A 24,676-nucleotide genomic window follows, 5' to 3' on the forward strand; every position below is an offset into this window, starting at 1 on the left:
CAGCCAGCCTGTGGCAAGGCTGGGAGCTGCCGGCCATTGTCCAAGCTGGGTCCAGCCATCAGGAGACCCTGTCCTCAGACCTGCTGAGCCTGTACTTCTGCCTCAGTCACCCAAAGGCCCAGGGGCCATTCCCTGTTCTTCCACCTCCAGCCCAGCAGTCCCAGGCACAGGTATGCAGGTGTACAGTGTGCCTCACCGACAGCTGGAGGGGAGCCCCACCCCCATGGAGGGGAGCCCCCGCAGCTCTGTTCCCACCGCCCATACTGTGCACACACGCCCAAGGCTGCCAGACCAGAGGGGCTCTGGGAAGGGATTCCACAGCTCCCTCCACAGTGCACGCTCTGAGCTGCACCCCATCTGGGTCCATGCTGAGTGACTTGCATGGCCACGTGCACCTGTGAGCATGACCACAAGCCTGGGCTAACTCAGCTGTGGGCACAGAGCACACACGGGGCCTCAGGTGGAGAACTACGCAGACACTGGCCCTCAGGTGAAGCTCTACGCCCACACTGGGCCTCAGGTGTAGCACTACGCCCACACTGGGCCTCAGGTGTAGTACTACGTACACACTGACACTGGCCATCAGGTGGAGCTCTACGCCCACACTGGCCCTCGGGTGGAGCACTATGCACACACTGGGCCTCAGGTGAAGAACTACGCCCACACTGGCCCTCAGGTGTAGCACTATGCACACACTGGCCCTCAGGTGGAGCTCTGTGCACACACTGGCCCTCAGGTGGAGCTCTATGCAGACTCTGGCCCTCAGGTGGAGCTCTATGCACACACTGGCCCTCAGGTGGAGAACTAAGCAGACACTGGCCCTCAGGTGGAGCTCTATGCAGACTCTGGCCCTCAGGTGGAGCTCTATGCACACACTGGGCCTCAGGTGGAGCTCTATGCACACACTGGCCCTCAGGTGGAGCTCTATGCAGACAGAGGGAAGAGGGTGAGGCCCTGCACATACGTTCTGCTGCTCAGGATGGAGCCAGGTCTGGTCTGCGTCAGCCTCAAGGTGGAAACAGCTCTCCCCTTCCCATGCCCTCCTGGCCGGGCTGCCCTGGGGTCAGGTGGGGTCTGTGGGCTGACCCACGCGGCTGGCTGGCGCTGCCTCTGCAGCCAGGGCCCAATCCCTTGGCCCTAGAGTCTGGCAAGAAGAGGTGTCAGGGGAAGGCAGACAGACGGGTCCAGTGCAGGAGGAGACGGGCTGAGCAGGCGGGGGCCGCTGCCCTGCGCAGGGGAAGCCAGGCAAGGTTCTGAACGAGACAGGGCATCGTGGATCCAGGCCCGGGCCCCCGACACCCCATGACCACCCGCAGGCTGGACACTCCACACGGCCCCACGCAGGAAGGGACCTGACAGGCGTCTTCCAGCAGGAATGGGCCCTGCCCAGCAAGGGCGTTTCTGTGCAGGGGCTATTTTAGCACAGACGAGGCACAGGCAGGTGCTTGTGACAGCTGGGGAAGCTCCCAGAACCCCCTCTGGGAAGGCCTGTGGGCCACGCCCCTGTCCTGGGCAGCCCTGCCATGGGCCACAGGCTGTTACTCTCAGTGAGGAGGGTGAGAGGCCAGGCCGGTCACCAGCCTTGGGTCTGCCTGGACCTTTGGGCTGCTTTGCGAAAACCTCCCACCTCCTCCCTCCCCAATGGCCCACGTGGCAAAGGGTGAAGGGTGGGCCTGCAAGAAGGTGTCCCAGGTTTTGGCACTTTCAGTGCTCAGCTTTCCTCAGTGGCCACTGCAAGCCCAACGGGTCCCAGGACATCCCCAGACTGCATGTCACTGGGCCCAGCAAGGCCAGGTCACACAAGCCAGCACCCCAGGGAGCAGCCAGAACCTTCTGCCGAGACACTGTGTCCCCAGTAGGACAGGACGGCCAGGGACAGGCTTCCAGGAGAGTCTGTACAGCGCCCCAGGACTGGCCAGCCTGTGCTGCAAACAGCTAACACGGCAGCAGCACCGTGGGAACGCCTGCAACGGAGCAGCCTCCCAGTGTAGTGTCCCCGCCTGGGGCAGGCCAGGGGAAGGCAGAACCAGCACCTGCTCCGCACAGGGCACGGATGTGGGCAGGAGGATGACTCCAGCTACTGGGTGAAGAGAGGGAACCAGGAGCACCTGCAGCAAGAGGTGGTGGGGACTGGCGGGGAAGAGGGCCAGGGTGTGTGTGTGCGTGCACGGTGCATGGGTGTGTGCACGTGTGTATGTGCATGAGCGTGCATCTGTCTCTCTCTCTCTCACAACCCATACCAGTTGGTCTACATGGGCCCAGGCCCGGTCTGCATCCATCCCCAGGGGCCCAGCACACGCTCCACAGAGAGAAGAAACCATGATGCAGCCCACGGGAGCAGAACCCAGGGTGGAGACAGAGCACAGACTGAGCACCCCCACAAAAACGTGGGGGAACGATGGCGGTGGGGGCATGCGACTGTCTCAGATTTCTTCTCTGCCCCACATCAAGAGGATGCACTTAAGACCAACTTCTTGTTTAGGAATCAAGGCTGCTCCCCTCCAGAGAATCTCAGTGTGAAACCTACTGGCCCTTGGGGGCAGGAGAGGGACCAGAGGATGGAACTGCTGTCCCGCGGGGGACTCAGACCTCAGAATCCACCTCCTGGGCTCCAGCTCTGTGGACTGCCCACGAGAGGACCAGGCAGAGGCCCGGGACCCAGGCTGTGGCCTCGAAGAGAAGCATGCAGTGCCTGAGGAGGGAGTTCCCACCTGGGAAGAAGTGGGTCAGACACAAAACCTTCCCAACTCAGCCCCAGGCACCGAGCCCCACCTCACTGCCTGTGCCCTCAGCTGTCACAGGCTCAGGGGAGGATCAGCACAGCTTCCCATGGGGGTTCTCACAAACCCAACTGCTTCCTGTGTGGTCTCAGCCCTGGAGGTGGTCGGCCACACAGGCACACCCTGAACATGGCCGAGGGGGCCACCTGCTCCTCTCACTCCCCGCTGATATCACGGGCACCAGGCAAAACCCCCGTGCTCCATGCTGTGGGTCTGGGACTAGTCAGCAACATGTCTCAACACAGCCCACAGAGGAGAGGACCACTGTGCTTCCCGGGCCAGGGAGGGGCTGGGAGGGGCTCCCACGGAAGGAGAAGCAGGCGCGGGGGCACATGCAGCACCGCCGCGAGGCGTAGCACAGTGACCCAGCAGCTTCCACCCAAGGAAGGAGATGCAACGTCTGACTGAGGATTCTTCCAAAACAAGAAGAGAGATGCTTGCATTCAGCGACTCCCAAGGAGGCTCAAAAGCAATGCTAATAACAAATCTTGTTTAGGAATCAAGGCTGCTCCCCTCCAGGGAATCTCAGGAAGGTGTCTGAAACCTACTGGCCCTTGGGGGCAGGAAAGGGACCAAATCAAAATAAAAATGCTAAAAGCAACCACAGAGCACACAGGTGTCCTGCAAGGAACAAGGAGCAGGCTGATCACAGACTCCTCAAAACCACAACAGAGGCAAGACAATAAAACAATTGTCAAAGTACCGAGGAGACAAAACTGTCAACCTAGAACTCTGTGATCCTCAGGTGTGAGGGGGACAAAAACGCCATCTTCAGGCACTGAAAGACTGAAAGAGCTTCTAAAGGATGTGCTCCAGGAAAACAAAAACTATCCTCGGGAAGGGCGGGGCCCCAGGTGAGCAAAGTAGCAGCAAAGTCACAGTCATCAAAGGCATTGCTGTTTCTCCTGCATTTCAGCTCTCCTACCTTTGGAGGGTGGGAGGGTTGTTGACTATCCTTAAATATCAACAGGTCTTTCACATTTTAAGCAAATCAGTAACAGTTAAAAGGACTACAAATCAGATTTATTGGAGTGGGTAATACAGAAAACTCAGGCCAGGCACAATGGCTCATGCCTGTAATCCCAACACTTTAGGAGGCTGAAATGGGAGGATGACTTGAGCCCCAGCGTTTGAGGCTGCAGGGAGCTATGATCATCCCACTGCACTCTAGCCTGAGCAACAGAGTGAGAACCTGTCTCAAAAATAAAAATAAACTCAATCTTGATCCTTCCTTAATTTCCACGGAGAAAATAACAAAATGCAGCAAAGAAAATGCATAATAAACAGAATCAAAATGATCAAAATTATAGGAATACATGCAACTACATCATCACACAGAAACACAGACTAAACTTGCCAGTTAAAGGCTAACCCAGGTCAGGTGTGGTGGCTCAAGCCTGTAATCCCAGCACTTTGGGAGGCCGAGGCAGGTGGATCACCTGAGATCAGGAGTTCGAGACCAGCCTGGCCAACACTGGTGAAACCCCGTCTCTATTAAAAATACAAAAATTAGCTGGGTGTGATGGCTCATGCCTGCAATCCCAGCTACTCGGGAGGCTGAGGCAGGAGAATCGCTTGAACCCAGGAGGTGGAGGTTGCAGTGAGCCGAGATTGTGCCACTGTACTCCAGCCCAGGCCACAGGGTGAGACTCCGTTTCAAAAAACAAAAAACAAACAAACAAAAGCCAACCCCGGCATTCAACAAAGCTGTTCACCAGAGCAAGGCTAGGCCCCGAGGACCCAGAAAGTTGATGTTACGTGAGCAGGAGATGCCGGCAGAGGCTGCACGGGGCCCAGCTGGCACAGAGATGGAGTTGGGAATGCACTTAAGGAAAAAAGCAGAATTTGAGGTAAAGGCGAGGACAGAAATGACTGACCACAGGGCACTCGCCAGGAAGCTGAAACAAGGCCAGCCCCGGGTACCATGGCGATTGCCTGAGAAAAGACAGGAAATGTGTGGGTGTCGGGTGGGGCCCCAGGACTCTGACGCCAGAGTCCCACGGTGCTCCGTGGAGATGGGGGCGAGGGGTCGTGCTGGTGTGGCCTAGGCCGCACTAGCTGCCACCCTGGGACCTGGGGTCCAGAGAGCAGCCGCACCCCCAGCTGGGTCAGGGCTGGCTGCGGCCCCACTCCCTCCAGGAGGTGAGCATTTCGTGCTTGGAAAGAAAACTCCACAGCACAGTAACCTTCCTCTGCGTGACCTCGTCTAAGGCAGGACATCTCCCTACAGTGAGCCTCCCAGAACCCACGCGCCCTTCACAGCCTCCCGTCCCCGCCCTCCCACACACGGACCCTTCACAGCCTCCCGTCCCCGCCCTCCCACACACGGACCCTGCACAGCCTCCCGTCCCCGCCTTCCCACACACGGACCCTGCACAGCCTCCCGTCCCCGCCTTCCCACACACGGACCCTTCACAGCCTCCCGTCCTCCCACACACGGACCCTTCACAGCTCCCGTCCCCGCCTTCCCACACACGGACCCTTCACAGCCTCCCGTCCCCGCCCTCCCACACACGGACTCTTCGCAACCTCCTGTCCCCGCCTTCCCACACACGGACCCTTCACAGCCTCCTGTCCCCGCCATCCCACACACGGACTCTTCGCAACCTCCTGTCCCCGCCTTCCCACACACGGACCCTTCACAGCCTCCTATCCCCGCCTTCCCACACACGGACCCCAGGCTTCTTGGAGGCTCCTGTCCCCGTTCCTTCCCACACACGGACCCCAGGCTTCTTGGACGCTCCGGCTCAACCCTTATTGGTTCTCACTGAAATCCCCCAGCAGGCGTCCGGAACCCACCCTGTGCCTCCCAGGGCATCCCAGCTGGAAACTTAGCCCTGGCGTGACGTGCAGACCACAGGGATGGGTTTCACCTCCCAGCTGTGCTTGGCTCCTAAGCTGGCACCACCACACCATAGCTCGAGTTCCAGGCCTGGACGCTCCTGCTGCACACACCTCGCCCTCCTGGAAGGAGCCTGGTGGTCTCCTCTCCACGAGAAGCAGTACCACATGGCAGAGCTTGCAGAGCTTGCTGGGCCTGCAGGCCAGGAGCCGACGCACTAGAGCCCTGCGAGGCCGGTTTGCAAGTTACTCAGGAAAAGACTCCAGGTGCGCACCTAGTCAAGGGGGCTGTCTGGACCTCCCTGAGCCATCGTGAGAAGCCCCGCCACCAAGCCCAGAAGGTGCCTGCCACTTGGCCGACACCAGAACAGTCTCTCCAGAAGTGTCCAGAACCGCAGACCCCCACTCTACTGCCCCAAGAGCTAGAGGATCTGGAGCACCCTAGACTCTCCCAGAGCTCCCGGAGGCCCTGAGCACCCCTAGACTGTCGGCCAGTTTGGACCCAGGATGGTTCTGGTGGGGCAGGAGCAGCAGGCAGGTGACAGCAGGCTGGCCCTGGTTCCAGGGACTTCTCTTCTGGGAAAGGCAACAGTTGTCAGGGAGCAAATCTTGAAGTGCCAAGTTGGCCACACAGGGCCCGAGGGAAGCCCGGAGAAGATGGGGACAGAGATCACACAGGGCAGCCACAGCCAGGCCCCTGCAAACCACGGGCGCCCCCGCAAAGGCTTCTGTGCAGCCCACACTGCTCCTGTACACACGCTTGCTCCACAGCTTCCTCCTCTGCAGACAGATGAAGAGCCCCAGAGGATGCAGCCAGCACCAGGGCCACGGGGCCTCCAGGGAGTCCTCCCTCTGATCTCACTCCCAGCACACTCCCCACTGCTCCCCTGAATTAACCCCACAGCAAGGTGGAGAAGATTCATTGAATGCCTAGAGCATCTATAATTCTCTGTTGCCACAAATTTCCTGTGCAGCTCTGAATTCCAACTGACCTCTCTCTCTAGGTCAATAATATGCAAAAGAGGTGCTGCCGGGCCACACTGGCACTGAGGGGCTGCTGCCCTGCCTCGCGACCCTCGGAGGCGACTGCAAAGACACCAGGCAAGAGATTCGCTGGGGTCTTTTTTTCAATGAGTCTAATCTAACAAGGTTTTCTCTTCACTCTTAACGCGAATGGCTAGTTGGAAATCCTAATGACGCTGCTGCCACTGTGCCCTGGGTGTTCAGGTCAGCGGAAAGGTGTCGGGTGCGGGAGCCACGCACCAAGACTAGGGCTGCTGGGAGGCCCAGCCACAGCCGACCCCCAAGTAGTACCTCCAGCAAGTGCGTGGCACCTGTGGAATATTCCAGCTTCAGGGATGGCGAGCCCAGAGCGCAACTGCTGCCAGTGTCCCCGAGAGCAGCCTCTGGGCCCCTGTTCTCTGCGGCCACTCACACTGCTGGGCCCAGCAGCTGGAGCATCTGTGTCCAACTCACAGAGCAGCCACAGCCTGAGCTCCCTCCTCTCCTGAGCTGCTAAGCCCCAGGAAGGCCCAGGGGAGGCAGCGGGTGGGGGGCACCAGGTCACCCACTATCGGGTCCCCTTTCTGAAGGGACCACATTCTCCAGGAGGCAAGGTGAGGACAACCCTGGACAGCTGCCTTTCCCCAGTCAAAGGAAAGCTGGCCCCTCCGGGGTTGGGCGCAGGGGGCACGGCATAAGCTCTCTGTCCTTCACGAACTACACCCCTCTCTTCTCTGCACACCTCCACACCCAGGGAAACACTCAACCTCTGACCAAGAGTCACCCCTCATCAGTGCTGGAAACTTTCCCAGGGAGTAATTGGAACCACCGCAGGGCCTGGTCCACTAAAGGTGGATGGATCCGGGGGGAGGCACTGTGCTGATAAAATCCCTAGCAAAACCTCGGGTGGTCTGGGCCGGGCCGGTGAGCCAGGGCTCGGCTGTCAATGGTCCTGCTCTCTGGCTGGGAGCTGCTCAAGCCACAGTGGCAATCTCTGGATAGCATGTTGCTAATTAAAGAAACCTCCAAAACCTTCGATAGCCCGCCAGAGCCAGGTGCAGTCCGAGAACCTGGCCAGCCGCCCTCTGCCCCGCCACATCCTCCTCAGGTGAGTGTGGCAAGCAAGGTGCAGAGGCTTGAGTCGCACCCACCCTGCCCCCAGCACAGGCTCCCTGCACTAGCGGCAGACACCTGCTGTGATTCCTGGCCCTGCCCCCAGCACAATTTGACAGGACCACGGCAGGAGAACAACTCCACCCCAGCCTCCGTCACCACTTGCCGAGGGTCTGAGAAGCAAGAGGCTGCTGGAGGAGCTGCTCACGGGAGCCGAGGTCCCTGCACCTCAGGCCCACGATCCCCAATGCTCAGGCAGTGAGTGCAGCAAGCAGTAGTGGCAGGCACTGACTGGCCAGGCACACCCCCTCAGGCTACCACCAGTGCAGCCTCTTGATGTTCCTGGACCTCTCCTCAAGGCAGGCCCTCCGTCCCGCTGGCTTCTGAGGCTCGCTCTGTGTGGCCAGGCTCACTCTGTCAGGCACACTGGCCTCTCAGCTGGTGAGATGCCCCTTGGCCCTGTGGCCTTGCAGCTGTTCTTCTCGTCCAAAGCCAACATCTCCTACAGGAGACAGCGACGCTGGACCTGATAGGTGCTGTATTTATAAACACAGGCCACGCTCAGCTCCATTTCCGGCTGAAGCCATAGCCAGGCAAGCCACAAGAGCGCTGATTCGGGTGTGGTGACTCAACTTTCCAAGGCGTGACAACCTGTACGTCCAGCCAGGTGGGAAAAATAGGAAGCCAAGGGCCAAGCTGGAAAGTGCAGGAGCCGAGGGAACAGCAGGACTGACTGCAAGGGGCAGGCTGGCGGGATGGGAGGCTGCCCAGGGCTTCACAGCAGCTCCCACCAGGAAGAACAGCGGAGTCCTGGCCGCAGGGTGAACATGGAGCTCGCAGCAGCCAGCACGCTCAGGCCAGGAGAGCTCAGACCTCAGGGTGGGTCTTCAGGGCCAAAGCTCCCCCTCCGGTCCCTGGTGGGGCCACATCCCAGGCTTGAGGTGGGCGGGGAAGGAGAGCCCTAGGCCAGACAGAGGGGCCTCATGACCTCACGCCTGTGTGGCCCAGGGGTAGCCCGAGAATGTAGAAGGGCCACCCTCCCAGGCCCCACTACGGAGCACCTCCTGGAGCCACTGGCGGGCACTGCCCAAAGCCTGAGCAGCCATCCCTCTCCCCAGCACTCAGACGAACGAATGGCCCAATTCAGCACCGCACCAGGAAGGCCTGGCCACAAGGGACGCCCTGCCAGCAGGGCATCGGCCTCCTGCCGCTCACCCTCCTGAGGCGCTCCCGGGGCAACTGGGAAGATGCAGCATGTCCACCCTCAAACTGACCAGGAACGAGCTCATACAGAAGCCTCAACTCCACTGCTGTGGGGGAGCCCCCGCCCCACCCGTGTCCAGGACCAGGGAGGCGGGCACTGGTCTCCAGGTGGCCCTGGAGACACCTGCACAAGCCCAGGGGGCAATGCTGATGAAAATTCTTGCCCAATTATTTTGCATCTAAAAATAGGGAAGTCCTGGCTGGGGGCCATACAATAAAGAAACATTGTCGGCCGGGCGCGGTGGCTCAAGCCTGTAATCCCAGCACTTTGGGAGCCCGACACGGGCGGATCACGAGGTCAGGAGTTCGAGACCATCCTGGCTAACACAGTGAAACCCCGTCTCTACTAAAAAATACAAAAAACTAGCCGGGCGAGGTGGCGGGCGCCTGTAGTCCCAGCTACTCGGGAGGCTGAGGCAGGAGAATGGCGTAAAAACCCGGGAGGCGGAGCTTGCAGTGAGCTGAGATCCGGCCACTGCACTCCACCCTGGGCGACACAGCGAGACTCCGTCTCAAAAAAAAAAAAAAAAAAAAAAAAAAGAAATATTGTCAATGCCTCTTGCAAGGTCAGCTACGGAATTACACTGGGAAATGAGGCTCAAATTAAACAAAAGACGCTGGTGGCATCCTAGCTGTCAACCGATCCCTGGTCACCTCTGTCCTGATGCAGACGTGGGACTCCCAGAAGGTTGGAGAGCAAACAAAGGCATGGAGAAGGGGCCCAACAGAGGGGCCGAGCTTGCAGGACAGCAGCCCAAGGCCAGGGCCCTTCCCATCAGCATTGGCTCGGTCCCGTTCCCTATGCTCACCAGAACAAGAACATCTGAGAAGAGGGATGTGCATCTGCAGGTCCGCCTCGTGGATCCACATCCTGGCCTGCCTTCCAGATGGTGCTGGTCATCCCCACACTGACCATCTCCGCAAGACAAAAGGCATCCTGGGGAAGGCTGAACGGAGGCTGGACTGCATGGTCACTTTGCTGCTCAGCTCAAGACACACCTGCCTCCCGGGGCTGCTGGGCTGAGCTGCCCGTGCGCAGCAGCTGCTGCCAGCTGCTCTTGGGGCACAGGCTGCATGGGGCAGTCGAGACACAGAAATGCGAGACACAGTGTTGGACCAAGCGAGCTGACCACGTAGGCCTCAAGCCTGTGGAGCCCAAACTCCTCTGCCAAGCAAGGCCCAGGATGTTGGTCCGAAAGGCTGTGCAAGGGCTGCGTGGGGACTGAAGGCCCCTCCAAGCCCCCTCGCCTGCTCCAGCTCACCCCTTCTTGTCTCAGGACTCAGGGGTCATTAGAACCCAACTGTCTCCTTGCTAAACCCCTGAAGAGAGCTGCTGCCTTGAGGCAAACCCTCCCCCAACCCAACCCCACCCCACCCAAAGCCACAGCACTCACCCCTCCACAACCACTGTGTCCCAGCCCCTCCGCGTCCCACCACCCCACGATGGTGCCCTCGGGGCTGGGCCATAGGCGAAGAGCCTGCTGGAGTGTCTCCGCACTCGGCCAGGTGCTGCCTGTGTCCGGGGGCAGGAGGTGCCCACAGCTTGACCAGGGGGTGCTGAGGAAAGGCTGGTTGGGGCAGTGGAGCAGGACAGTCAGGCCCAGAGCAGATTGCTCAGCCCCAGGCCTGTGTGTACCCCCGGTAGAAAGGGCAGACCTACCCCTTCCCCAGTGTCTTCCTTTGCCCATTTCTGTCCCTTTTGGGTCCTGACTCCTCTGTTGAGCAGCACCTGCACCCCAGGGGACCCAGCATGGCCCCTGACCATGCAGAGGACCTGGAGCCACAGCCATGAATGTACTGGGCGTTGAGAACAGCCCAGCAGTAGCCAGTGCTCCCCAGGGCTCCTGGAGAGCCTGACCCCATCTGTGGGGCGTGGGGTGAGACGGGGTGCCACCGGCCTCCACAGGCTGGAGCCCTCGAGGAGCTGCTGACAACCCCAGCACTATGACCAGCAGCCACGCTTTCATCACCCTCACAACCCTGCAAAGTTGGCCTGAGCTGAGCACACATCGGCGCGCCGCGCCTGAAGAGCAGAAGGGGACGGCCTCTCAGCACTCAGCTATTTTTAGGGCTGCCTCTCAGAGCAGCTGCCGAGCCAAACAGGCCCAGCCAGCCTGCGGGGCCAGCAGCTCACAGGCCTCAGGGCTGCCCTCAGCAGGAGCCTGTCCTACAGAGACCCTCCATGGCTGGGCAGGAACAAGCATGCCACACCCTGCCCCCTGGTCCTGGGGAAAGCACAGTACAACCTCCATCCTGCCATCCCTTCCCACCTGTACCTGAGCACCCTGCCTTGGCAATGCCACCGTCTGCCACCACCACACACAAGTCACAGGGTCCAAAGAGACCCCCGTCGCTGTGACTGACTGCAGACCCGCTCTCTGCAGCAGCCCCCCGACCCCACCACAGCACCGCAGCTGCCCACTCCATCAAATTTCCCTGGGACGCATGGTGAGAATGCTGGGCTGAGAGAGGGAGAGGGCTGGTTCTAGTGCCCAGATCCAAGGAAAGCATTCTTTAGCCCAAGGACACTGCAGCCCCCTGCCCTCTGTCTCCTGCACAAAAGCCAGTCCCCAGCGAGAGACCCACTGCCATGTGATTGCAGTGTTGACAGCAGGACAGAACAGCCAGAGGTTTCTAGGCCTGCGTCTTGAAAGCAGGGCACTGCCTATGCAGACAGGGCGGCGTGCACGCACTGTGCTGGCCACGGCAATGGGCCAGGTCCTCTGAGTCCCCAAGGCCTCCAGGGCTATGGGCACCGTCCTGCTGCCCCTTGGCCCCAGCCCGAGTGCTGCCCAGCCTACAGGCCACAGGCTGCCCAGGTGAGCTTCCTCAGCCCGTCCCTCTGAGCAGCCTGTCTTCCCCAGATCACTGCAGACCACCTCCAAAAGTCCAGTTCTCAGCCCCTCCCTCGGAGCAGCCCATCTTCCCCGGATCACTGCAGACCACCTCCGAAAGTCCAGTCCCAAGCCCTGCACAACACCTCCCACCCACCTCCACCTGCACACGCCGAGGCAATCCCCGCCTCCAGTGTGGACCACCACTCCAGCAGCACTGCTCTCCCAAACACACACGCTTTAAATAGTCCAGTGACTTCCCCACCACTCAAAATGAAACCACACTCCTTGGCATGACAACCTGGTTCCATTACAGGAACGTACACCAAGAAGCTACACTGTGCGGGCTCTGGGCAGGGGCCGGGTACAGCACTGAGCAAGGCAGACAGGGTCCCGCTGTGAGAGTCTCGTGCAGGCCGGCGGGGGTCAGTAGGCAACACGCGTCCTGAGGGGACACCCCGACACGTGGACAGAGGCAGGGGGAAGGGCTGGAGACAGGCTACTGCCCCAGCCGGCCGCCGCCCACTGACACCACCCAGTGCATCTACAGATGCTGAGGATCCAGCAGGAAGAGCAACACATCCAATTGTTGCTCCAGAGGTGAGACAGAGAACAGCGCAGAAGCAACAGCGGAAGAGACAGTGGTGAGAGCTTCCCAGGACTCGTGAAAATCATCAATCCACAAAGTCAGCAAGTCTAATGAGTAACCCCGACTCAGGCAATCACAAAAGAAGCCATGTCAGGACCCACCATGAGACGACCACTGGCAACGACGACATGACCGCAAAGCCACCCCAACGTCTCTCAGAGCAAAGCTGGAAGTCAAAGTCAGGGACACCCTGCCTGGACCTGTGGGAGGCGCACCCACCACCCCAGCATTGTACAAGCAGCACACACCCTGCTCAGGGTGAGGGTAAAAAAAAACATCTTCAGACAAACAGAAAGAGATGGTAGTTATCAGCAGATCCTCACTAAAGGAAATCCTAAGAACAAATGTTCAACAAATGTTCAACAGGAGGAAAATGATTCCTGAGATGAAAGAAGAACGAGCAAAAAAGGAAGTGGTGAGTTTTGAAGCTCATCAGATTTCACAATCTAAAGCAGTAACATCTTTGTGGGCTTCATAAAAAAACAATTAAAATACACAGTAACAAAAGCATATAAACATAAATATGAAAGGGTTGGATTAGAATAAGGTGGTCTAAGGTCCCTATGTAGTTCAGCAGGAGAGTAAAGATACAATGAACTATGCACATTAAAATTTACAGGATAGGGCCGAGCGCCGCAGTGGCTCACGCCTGTAATCCCAGCACTTTGGGAGGCTGAGGCGGGCAGCTCACGAGGTCAGGAGATGGAGACCATCCTGGCTAACACAGTGAAACCCCGTCTCTACTAAAATACAAAAAATTAGCCTGGCGTGGTGGTGGGCACCTGTAGTCCCAGCTACTCGGGAGGCTGAGGCAGGAGAATGGCATGAACCTGGGAGGTGGAGCTTGCAGTGAGCCGAGATCGTGCCACTGTACTCCAGCCCGGGTGACAGAGCAAGACTCCATCTCAAAAAACAAAAAATTTATAGGGTAGGCTGGGTGTGGTGGCTCATGCCTGTAATCCTAGCACTTTGAGAGGCTGAGGCGGGTGGATCATTTGAGGTCAGGAGTTCGAGACCAATCTGGCCAACATGGTGAAACCCCGTCTCCACTAAAAATACAAAAAAAATTAGCCGGATGCGGTGGCACATGCCTGTAGTTTCAGCTGCTTGGGGGGCTGGGGCACAAGAAAAACTTGACCTGGGAGGTAGAGGTTGCAGTGAGCCAAGATAACACCACTGCACGCCAGCCTGGACAACAGAGTGAGACTCCGTCTCAAAAGAGCGAGACTCCATCCCAAAAAAAAAACGGCTGGGCGCAGTGGCTCAGCCTGAAATCCCAGTACTTTGCGAGGCTGAGGCGGGCGGATCACAGGGTCAGGAGATCGGGACCATCCTGTCTAACACGGTGAAACCTCATCTCTACTAAAAATACAAAAAATTAGCCAGCCATGGCGGCGGGCGCCTGTAGTCCCAGCAACTCGGGAGGCAGAGGCAGGAGAATGGCGTGAACCCGGGAGGCAGAGCTTGCAGTGAGCCAAGATTGCACCACTGCACTCCAACCTGGGTAACACAGCAAGACTCCGTCTCAAAAAAAAAAAAAATTTTTACAGGGTAACTACTAAACAAATAAAAGTAATGATAAATTTCCCTAATAATGGGGGGAAATGAAATTTAAAAATCAATGCAAAATAAGATAAAAGAAAAACAAACAAAAATATAGGACAATAAAAAGCACAAAATAAAACAGTAGACATGAGTCCAAATATCAGCAATGTAGATAAATGTAAACGAAATCAATGTTCCAATTAAAAACAAACATAGCCAGAGTGCCCGGGCACATTCGCTCACACCTGTAATCCCAGCACTTTGGGAGGCTGAGGTGGGCAGATCACGAGGTCAAGAGATTGAGATCATCCTGGCCAACATGGTGAAACCCCATCTCTACTAAAAATACAAAAATTAGCCAGGTGTGGTGGTGGGCGCCTGTAATCCCAGCACTTTGGGAGGCCAAGGCGGGCGGATCACGAGGTCAAGAGATTGATATCATCCTGGCCAACATGGTGAAACCCGTCTCTACTAAAAATACAAAAATTAGCTGGGCGTGGTGGTGGGCACCTGTAGTCCCAGCTACTTGTAGGAGGCTGAGGCAGGAGAATCGCTTGAACCTGGGAGACGGAGGTTGCAGTGAGCTGAGATTGCGCCACTGTACTCCAGCCTGAGTGACAGAGAGAGATTCCGTCTCAAAAAAAAAAAAAAAAAAAGGTCAGAGTAATGAAAACGAAATCTAGATACATGCTGAATAATCAAAGACACATCTAATATGTAAGGATATACAAGATTTTAAAAAAGGGTAGAAAGATAGCTAACAGGCAAAAATTATCTAAAAGAATGCTTGCATCAAAGTCAATACTAAAGACAAAAAGCATTACTAACTATAAAAGCAGTCATACAATGACAAAAAGTTCAAAATACCTAGAATTACAATTCTAAACATGTATGTACCTAATAACACGGCCTCAAAAATATATAAAGTGGCAGGGCATAGTGGTTCATGCCTATAATCGCAGGACTTTGGGAGGCAAGTAGACTGCTTGAGTCCAGGAATTCAAGACCAGCCCAAGCAAAACACGGCAAAATCCAGTCTCTACAAAAAATACAAAATTTAGCCAGGTGTGGTGGTGCACACTTATAGTCCCAGCTACTCAGGAAGCTGAGGTGGGAGGATCGATTAAGCCTGGGAGTTCAAAGCTACAGTGAGCTGTGATCGTCCCACTACACTCCAGCCTAGGGGACAGACTGAGATCCTGTCTCAAAAAAAAAAAAAAAAAAAAAAAAGGCCGGGCGCGGTGGCACAAGCCTGTAATCCCAGCACTTTGGGAGGCCGAGGCCGAGACGGGTGGATCACGAGGTCAGGAGATCGAGACCATCCTGGCTAACACGGTGAAACCCCGTCTCTACTAAAAAATACAAAAAACTAGCCGGGCGAGGTGGCGGGCGCCTGTAGTCCCACCTACTTGGGAGTCTGAGGCAGGAGAATGGCATAAACCCGGAGCTTGCAGTGAGCTGAGATCCGCCCACTGCACTCCAGCCTGGGCAACAGAGCTAGACTTCGTCTCAAAAAAAAAAAAAAAAAGGTATAAAACAGAAACTGACAGAACTGTTAGAAAAATAGACAAATCTACTCTCAGATTATAAGATTTTAACATACATTTCTAGTAGACAAAAAAAGGGAACAGACTTGAAGACCACAATAAACCAAGCTTGATCTAATGGACAAACACTGCACCATCAACTGCCAAACACACATTCCTTTTAAGCATAAACAGAACATGTATTTAAATTGACCTCATACTGAAACAGAAAGCAAGTTCGAAACAAAGAATTTTTTTTTTTTTTTTAGAGGGAGTCTCACTCTATCGCTGGAGTGCAGTGGGGCAATCTTGGCTCACTGCAACCTCCGCCTCCCAAGTTCAAGGGATTCTCCTGCATCAGCCTCCCAAGTAGCTGCAATTACAGGTGCGCGCCACCACACCTGGCTACTTTTTATATTTTTAGTAGAGATGGGATTTCGCTATGTTGCCCAGGCTGGTCTCGAACTCCTAACCTCTGGTAATCCACCCACCTCAGCTTCCCAAAGTGCTGGGATTACAGGTGTGAACCACCGGGCCTGGCCAGTCAGGTCATTTTATAAGTGAATTATTCCAAACATTCAAGGAAGAAATGATTTCAATTTTACATTAGTTACACCATGATACAGCAAAAGAGGAAATACTCATCTCATTTCACAAGGAAATCTTAGCACCAAAACCTGATAAGGACTACAGAAGGAAGGAAGCACACAGACCCTAGACACAGATGCAAAAGTCCTAAACAAGATACTAATCATCTAAACCCACCAATGTGGACAGGTGTGGAGGCTCACACCTGGAGTCCCAGCTCTCTGAGAAGCTGAGATGGGAGGATCATTTGAGGCCAGGAGTTGGAGACCAGCCTGAGCAACATCATGAGACCCTGTCTCTACAAAAAGTTTAAAATTAGCCAGGCCAGTGGCATGAACCTGTGGTCTCAGCTACTCAGGAGGCTGAGGCAGGAGGATTGCTTGAGCCATGGTCACGCCACTGCACTCCAGCCTAGGCAACAGAGCAAGACCCTGTCTCAAAAAATAAATAAAATAGGCCGGGCGCGGTGGCTCAAGCCTGTAATCCCAGCACTTTGGGAGGCCGAGACAGGTGGATCACGAGGTCAGGAGATCGAGACCACCCTGGCTAACACGGTGAAACCCCGTCTCTACTAAAAAATACAAAAAACTAGATGGGCGAGGTGGCGGGTGCCTGTAGTCCCAGCTACTCGGGAGTCTGAGGCAGGAGAATGGCGTAAACTCGGGAGGCGGAGCTTGCAGTGAGCTGAGATCCGGCCACTGCACTCCAGCCCGGGCGACAGAGCGAGACTCCGTCTCAAAAAAAAAAAAAAGAAGAAAAAAAAAAAGAAAATCAATGTATGTACTTTACCACAATAGCAATGAAAAGATAAAAATTATATAATGCTCTTAATAAAAGTAATTGATTATATTCAACATCCATCCATAATGACTTCTTTAAAAAGCCTTTGCAAGTCATGAATAGGATGGAACTTTTTAACTGCATAAAGGGGATCCACAAAAAGTTGCAGCAAACATTGTCCTTAATGGTAAAACACTAGAAACCTTCCTTAAGGTCAGGACAGAACAAGGGTATCCACACAACTATCCATATTCAACACCATACTGTGACAATCGGCACAGTTAGGCAAGAAAAAGAAATAAAAGTATGAGGATTGAAAAGAAACAACTTTATCTTTTGCAGTAAAATCACTGATTTCTTTCAAAAATCAACTGAATTTCTATATGTTTGCAACAAACATAATAAAAAGCTGACTTTTACTATGACTTCTAAAATACAAGCATCTAGGAATAAAGGTAACAAAGGATATGCATGACAGCAGAATCTCGTAAAACTCAAAATACATTCAAGACCTAAGTAAATAGCTTGGTCATGAATTAGAAGACTTAGTACCATATAAATGTCAATTCTCCCCTACCTGCTCCACAGAGTTAAAAAACTTCCAATTATAAGCCAAATGTGGCTTTGTGTGAAACTTAAGAAGATAATTCTGGCCAGGCGTGGTGGCTTATATCCGTAATCCCAGTACCTTGGGAGGCCGAGGTGGGTGGATCACCTGAGGTCGGGAGTTCGAGATCAGCCTGGCCAACATGATGAAACCCTGTCTCTACCAAAAAAAAAAATACAAAAAATTAGCTGGGTGTGGTCGTGGGCACCTGTAATTCGAGTTACTCGGGAGGTTGAAACAGGAGAATCGCTTGAACTCGCGAGGCGGAGGTTGTAGTGAGCCGAGATTGCACCACTGCACTCCAGCCTGGTGACAGAGTGAGACTCTGTCTCAAAAAAACAAACCAAAACAAAACAATCAGACAGGCGCGGCGGTGCACACCTGTAGTCCCAGTTGCTCAGGAAGCTGATGTGGAAGGACTGCTTGAGCCCAGGATTTAGAGGTTACAATGAGCTATGATTGAGTCACTGCACCCCAGTCTGGGCCACAAAGTGAGGCGCTGTCTCTAAAAAACAAAAAGATGGCCAGGCACGGTGGCTCACACCTGTAATCTCAGTACTTTGGGAGGCTGAGGTGAGAGGATCACTTGAGCCCAGGAGTTCAAGACCAGTATGTGCAACATAGGGAGACCCTGTCTCAAAAATAAATAAATAAATAAATAAATAAATAAATAAAAACAAATTACTAAACCTCAACAGAAAAAACAATCGAGTGGGAAGAGCAAGGTACAAAGTGGCCCAGCGCCTGCTGAAGAGTGGATGGGGTGCTCAGGGACATGGGCACCTGGAGGACACTCTGGGAACCCGGCAGACAGAGGCAACAGACAGGCACTGACACACACCCCGTGGGCCACCTAGGAGCACCATGTGTAATGGTGCTGAGCCAAAAGTGCCGCAAGGAAACCCAGGGCACAGGCCTCCCAAACGACAGCCCAGCATGCCCGGTTCAAGCTCCTGGGGACACACTTCTCCAGCTGCCTCCCAGAAGGAGAACTGAAATGAGACCAGCATCCCAGCCAGGCAAACGGTCAACGTGCACACTCCACCAGGCTGACACGGGGCGCGCACCCAGACGCTGCTCAGAGAGCAAAGAGATGCTAATAATTGGACGGGGGCATTTTCAACACAGCCGAGAAAGGATGACTATCTCTAAAGAAACTGCTGACACTGAAGCAGAAAAAAAGAGAAAGAAAAACTGGCAAAGGAACAGGAATTTCACTGACAAGGAAGTACAAATGGCCTAAATTAGTAGCCAGAGAAATTCAAGTTAAAACCACCATACCACTTCACACCCACCAGACTGGCAAAAATTAAGTCAGATGAGTGTTGGCACAAATGTGGAGCAGTGGGGACTCTCGTCCCTGTCAGTGGGGGCCGGAGCAGGCACGACCACTCTGGAAAACTGCCCAGCAGTAACGCTGAGTGTGTGCACACCCCCACCATAAACCTTGGTAGCTGGCGGCACACGCTTAAGACAGGCCCTGCCCATCCAGGAAGACACACAGAAGGCAGGCACAAGGATGTCCATAGCAGCACAGGGCTTGTAATCAGCAAAAAAAAAAACAACAACAAAAAAACAACTGGAAACAAGCCAAGGTCCCTTGACAGAAGCAGAGCCGAGGTGCGATCATGCCAGGGCACAGTACGCAGCAGTGAAGATGCCGAAAGCCATCAGCACAGATGCAGCCCAGAAACTTCATGGCTGGTAAAAGTGAGGAGTACAGAAGAACACAGGAGGAACGAAGCAAAAGTAAGTAGCAGACTGTCCAAGCGTGCATGGACAGGTGGCACAAGCACAAAGCAAAGCTGGGGGCAAGCCTGCCTATGAGGGGCCCTATTCCAGGACAGGTAAAGGCAGGAGCTCATTATGAGGCTGAGCCTGTTCTACGAACAAACTGCATGTGCCCACCCGGACAGCTGCGCCGCTCGCCCCTCCGCCCATCAACTCCACTCCACACCAACGGAACAAACCCTGTCCTCCTGCCTACCCTTCCTCCCAACCCTGTCCAGGCCAGAGCCCGGGACCCCCCAGCACTTCGTGCTGCCCAGCCCAGGTGCCCCCATCTACCCCCTGTCCTAACCAGCCTTCTCGAAACCTGCCCTACCCACACCCTCCCCACAGACACCAGAGTGGGCTTTCCAGACCCCTGGAGAATAGAGCACAGCTCCACAGTGGGGCTGATAAGGCCCCCACCTCCCTCGGGTCACAGACTTTGCTGCTCATTCGGAGGGACCCAGGAAGCTGCTGCGGAGGTTCAGCAAGGGAAGGCTATGTGCTGCAGTGCTGGAGCAGGGAGTGCCAACAGCCGGCATGAAGGTTCTGGGGCTGTGGGTGAGGCAGTGACTCACAGGGACAGACAGGGGAAGAGTTGTGGGGCCGTGGGACCTGACATTGAGGCAATCGCCAAGACCTGGAAAGGAGAAGCAGCCAGGCCTGGGGAGATGCTCCTGGCTTGGGCTTTGAGGCCCCCGAGGCTTCCCAGAAGAGAGGCAAGTAGGCACATCTGCAGTGCTTGGCCCCAGACCTTGGGCAAATGCTGACCCTTAGGTCTCATATGGATATGGGGTCCTTCGGGAGGCCCTGCCAGGTGCAAGAGTCGTGCTGGGTGGCCATCCTTCCTGTCCATCCTTCCTGTCCACTCTGCATAACCAAAGCCCTGAGGTCCCAACCCTGCGCTCCAGGAGAGCAACCCCACCACCACGCTCAGAAACGCAGGTTGTGGGAGCCACAGGAAAGCACGAGAGGCCCACCTGCAGCTGACTAGTGGTGGAACAACTCAATGCCACGTGGGGTCCCCTCCAGGCATACTGGACGCTTCCAGTGCCTGGAGGGTCCGCTCACCCTCCCATCTCCCCAGGGAGAGCTCTCACTACCCCCACCTGCCTCCTCTTCTAGCCTGCTGTCTATTCTAGAACCAGAACTTTTCCGGAGAGTGTCTCCTTCTCCTCCCTAGCCTGGGAGCTTCCTGAGCAGCAACTACCAAGTCATGAAGAAATTACAAAAGTTTCAAACTGAGCAGGAGTCACAGGGAAGCTGCAAGTCCAAGGAAAGCTGGGCTATGGCCGGAGGGTAAATCTTGTCCAGTCGTTACCGCTGGGCGACGGGGCGCCCCCTACCAAATGCAGAGCAGCCAGCCTTCCGCAATGGCAAGATCAACAGGGAGGCGCAAATAGCAGTACTGGCTTGGAGAGGTCTCTAAATGAGAGACAGCGCCAACCAGGTACCGCGAGGACGACCCCGCCCCGCAGGACAGGGCATCTCCACCGCGCGCTGGACGGAGGATACAACGGAGTCCTGCGCGCCCCATGCGCCGTGGGTCGCTCCCAGGCCGAGATCTGACAGTGTCGCCGCCCGCGAAAGGAAGCGTGTGGTACCCGAGAGAGGAAGCACCCTTGTCGCCCCAGCCCGCACCGCATTGAGGCAGGTGTGCAGCTGTGCAGGTGCGGTTGCGGCGAGCCAGGTGAGCGCCGCCCGGGAGCCCCAAGGTCCCGCCGGGCCTGAGCAGCACAGGGTCCTCAGAAGCTGAGCGCGGCCCCGGACGCTCAGGACCTGGGGGGCTAGGGCCGCGCTCGCCAGCGCTGTGGGGGGCGGCGGCTGCGCGCATCGAATGGGCTGGCGGGCGCGGAAGGGGGCGACCAGGGCTCCGCTGGGGGATCCGGGCCGGGGGTGGGGCGCGCGGAGGCCGCGGCCAGGACACCCCCGGCAGGTGCCCGGCGGGAACAAAGCGCGGCGGGCGGCGCGTACCTGGGCACGCAGCTGGGGCTGGAGCCGTCCACCTCCCAGGTGGCGAACAGGTTCATGGGCACGGGCGTGTTGAGCGCGCCGGGCGCGCCGGGGAGGCCGAGGCGGCCTCGCTCGGCCATGGCGCCGGCCCCGCCGCTCCCTCGGCGGCCTGGGGCTGCGGCCGGGCCGCGGACGCGCGGCGGGCGGGCCGGGCGCGCGGAGGGCGGCGGCGCGGTCACATGGCTGCCGGGCTGCGAGGGGACGGGCCGGGCCCGGGCATCGGACAGGCCCGCGGGCGGCGACGAGCTGCGGCCGCTCCGCCCCGCCCCGCCCGGAGCCCCGCCCGCGCCCCGCGCGCCCCCGGCCGTCCCGCGCGCGCCCGGCGCCCTCCGACCCGCGCCGGCGCCGCCGATTGGCTGGGCGGGGCGCGAGCTCGCCGCCTCGAGTCCAATCGCCGCCGGCGCAGCGCCCGCCGGAAATGAGGTGCGCGCGCGCTTCCTCCGGCGGCGCCTCTCGGGGCGTCCCCGCCCGCCGGTGCGCGAGAGCGCGCACTCACGCGCCTGCGCACAGGCCCCGCCCGGCGCGCCCCGCCCCGCCCCCCGGGAGCAGCGGGCAGGGTCCGGGAGAGACGCCGGGGTCCCCTGGTTCCTGGCCAACCTCGGGCGCCGCCCCCTAAGGAAAGCTCATCGTCGCCCTGGCGATGCCCGCCTCCACACGCGCGGATTCCCCGGCCCCGACGCTTTCCCGCCTGCACCCCGCCATGCCCCGAGTCTCCCCGCCCCCGCTGCCCTCGGCGCCCCTTGTGTCCTGCCGACCCCCGCTGGGTGGGCCGGGCTGTGCTGGCCTCGCCCGTCCCCGAGCCCCTCCCCCGCGCCCCCCTGCGCGGGTTCCCCAGGACGGAGGTGGCCGGGCCTGGCGGCGGCCGCGAAAACGCAAAGCCGCTCGGGGCGCCAGGCTCCCGACCTCAGCCCCCTGGGCTCCCAGATGCCCCCAGGCGCCCTCTTTGCGTCCCAGCATCCTTATTCAGCGCCGCTTTTCAGAGTTGAACTCAGGACAATGGAGAACAAATGTCTGGAGCCAAGGCTGGCTCCTGGTCCTGGAGTTTACAGTGAACTTGAGGACCCAAGCAAAGAGCAGGCGATAGCTAGAGCCGCCGGGCCTGACGTCTAGGCTCTGGGGCTCAGGGAGGGTGGTTCCCCCATCTGTTTGGCAGCGGCTCTGGTCCAGCACCAGATGCTGCGCCGAGATTTAGGAAACGGTTTTCTGGCCTCTCTTCTGTTTCCTTGTTTCACAGTTAGTTTACAGTTGCTTTTCTCTCCGCCCTGTGTCTTGTTGTCTACAAGTAGTTTTACTGAAACAAATCCAGCCCAAGCAAATTGACTTGGAGCTGGTTTCTCCCCTGGCCCATGGGGCTTGCCAGCCCAGTGCCCCTGTCATCTCCTTCTGCAAAGGCCCTCATGCCGCTGCTTCCTCCGTTGAGAGAGCTCAGCCTCCAGCTGTAACTCCTGTATCTAGAACTGCAAACAGCTGCGACTGCTTAAAGCCAGGGTCCCACTTGGGAGAAAACAAGGGAATCTGTGTTTCACACGTGCTCCCGGCTCCTCTGGGGTGGTACACTGAGAGCCACGAGGGTCTGTCTGACCTCGGCCAGCTGACTGGGGTATTGTCTTACGTTGCTGCTCGGAGGGCAGAGCCTGTGGATCTCATACCTTTGAGACAGGGTAGGGGTAGAAGTGACTATGTCCAGAGAGGGGGTAGCCGTACCCCAGGAGGACAGGGCTGGCTGTGATGGGAGGGCAGGAGACAGGCACCCATTGACCCCAGAACTGAGCGTACGGAGCTGCTGGACCTGGCGAGTGTGCAATTGCAGTCAGATGGATGGGCCGCCTGACACATTGTGCCTGTGTGCACCAGCGTCTAACCCAGGCAGGGACTACAACTGGGGGTCAAGTGAGGAGATGCGGGGTGACTAAGCCGTGCACGGCAGGGCTTGGCACCAGCTGCCACCATTGAGCAGTGCCCCTCCTCTGTGCCAGGCACCGTTGTGAGGCCTTAAGGGACATGACAGCTCTGTCCCATCCCAAGTGACAGAAGAGGAGACGGCGGCCTGTAAGGTTATGCAGCTGCCAGAGGTCAGGATGTGACCCATACAGTCTGTACCAGAGTGGCCCCAAGTACCTGTATGCTGGGTCTACATCAATGCTTCTGCCAGGCAGGAAGGCAGGGACACAAAACACACCATGCATCACACCTGTGACCACATTTATATTTGTTGTTAAGGTGGGATGGTGGTGATGGGACTGTGGTCTTCTCTATTTTCCAAGTGGACAGATGTCCTTTGGGTGATCAGAGTAACTTTTTAGCCAGAACCTGTTATTTGCACTTCCCTCCTCTGTTGGAAAATGACGCTGTGCTGGTCCTTCTCTTGTGGGCTGTGGGTCACAGGGGGAGATCCCTGAAGGCTGGGCGGCACCCCTCCCCATGACCCCATGACCCTGGCATGGTGTGAGCCCCCACCCCCATGTTTGGAGCACTGGTGCTTTCTCTGGTAACGTTTTCTTTAAAGCAGAAACTTGGTTTGAGACAAACCTCTCGGATGACTGGGGTGGCTGGGCATGGTTGGGGAGGAGGTCCAAGAAGAGGGTCCTTCAGAGCCCTGGAGTCCCAGGAGGACAACCTGAAAGCTGGTCCTACCACGTGCTGCCCCGGAGCCCGGGAGGTTGTGGGAGTTATTATTTAATAAGGTAAAGCCTCAAGGTTCCGAATGCTTGAATAGGACTCCATTCGTATTAAAAAGACGAATCCCCAACCCCTGGCCATGGGACAGGATGGGCCGAGGCCTTTCCCCTGTCCGCCTGGCTTTGCTAGGTCCCTCCACCTAGGGTCAAGGCTCGGGCTTTTCCAGTCGGGCACCAGGACCATGGGCTCCTTGGAAACGCATTCATCTCCTCAGCCTGGGCTAAGGTGACACAGACACACAGCAGGCCCTGCCGGAGTCAGAGAGTCGGGGAGGGGCCAGTCAGATGAGTGACAAGGGCCTCCTCCAGGGCCAGCACTGGTCAGTTGGCGGCTCCAGCCCACAGCGCCCCTGCTCTTCCTCCTGCCAGGAGCTGGGCTGAGGAAGCAGCCCCATGTGGCCAGGTCCCTGCCCAGCCCATGCTATGGCTGAGGGACAGAACTGCCGAACCCCTAGACAGGCCCTGCCACGTCCACTCCCGTGCTTGGAGCCCGTGGCCATCACTGAGGCTGAGGAGGAAACGTCACAAAGAAGGTACAGCAGGGCCTTCCTCCTGGAGGCATTTTCTGGGGGCCATCTGGGGGATGGCCAGGAGCTCTAAGACCGCTGAGATCACTGCACCGCAGCCACACCTGCGGACAGTTCCTACGGTCACCCTCAGAGCAGCTCAACTACTGAGAGTGAGGCC

At 57.1% G+C, this 24,676-nt stretch overlaps 1 protein-coding gene across 8 annotated transcripts in view; it reads right to left on the reverse strand.

Annotated features, from left to right (window-relative positions):
- Positions 1-24,676, reverse strand: part of LOC105489860 (phosphofurin acidic cluster sorting protein 2) — a 107,066-nt gene that overhangs the window by 61,404 nt on the left and 20,986 nt on the right. The window contains exon 1 of one of the 8 annotated variants that reach the window (XM_011755054.3): positions 21,273-21,551. The exons of 2 other annotated variants lie outside the window; for them this stretch is intronic. In XM_011755054.3, the coding sequence (XP_011753356.2) occupies positions 21,273-21,391 (119 nt within the window). In that variant the 5' untranslated portion in view covers positions 21,392-21,551. Of the gene's footprint in view, positions 1-21,272; positions 21,552-24,676 lie in introns of those variants that run through there. 5 more of the 8 variants (XM_011755052.3, XM_011755055.3, XM_011755057.3 and 2 more) reach the window with 5 other exon arrangements.

The sequence above is a fragment of the Macaca nemestrina genome, chromosome 7, assembly GCF_043159975.1.
Source record: "Macaca nemestrina isolate mMacNem1 chromosome 7, mMacNem.hap1, whole genome shotgun sequence".
Lineage (NCBI taxonomy): Eukaryota > Metazoa > Chordata > Mammalia > Primates > Cercopithecidae > Macaca > Macaca nemestrina.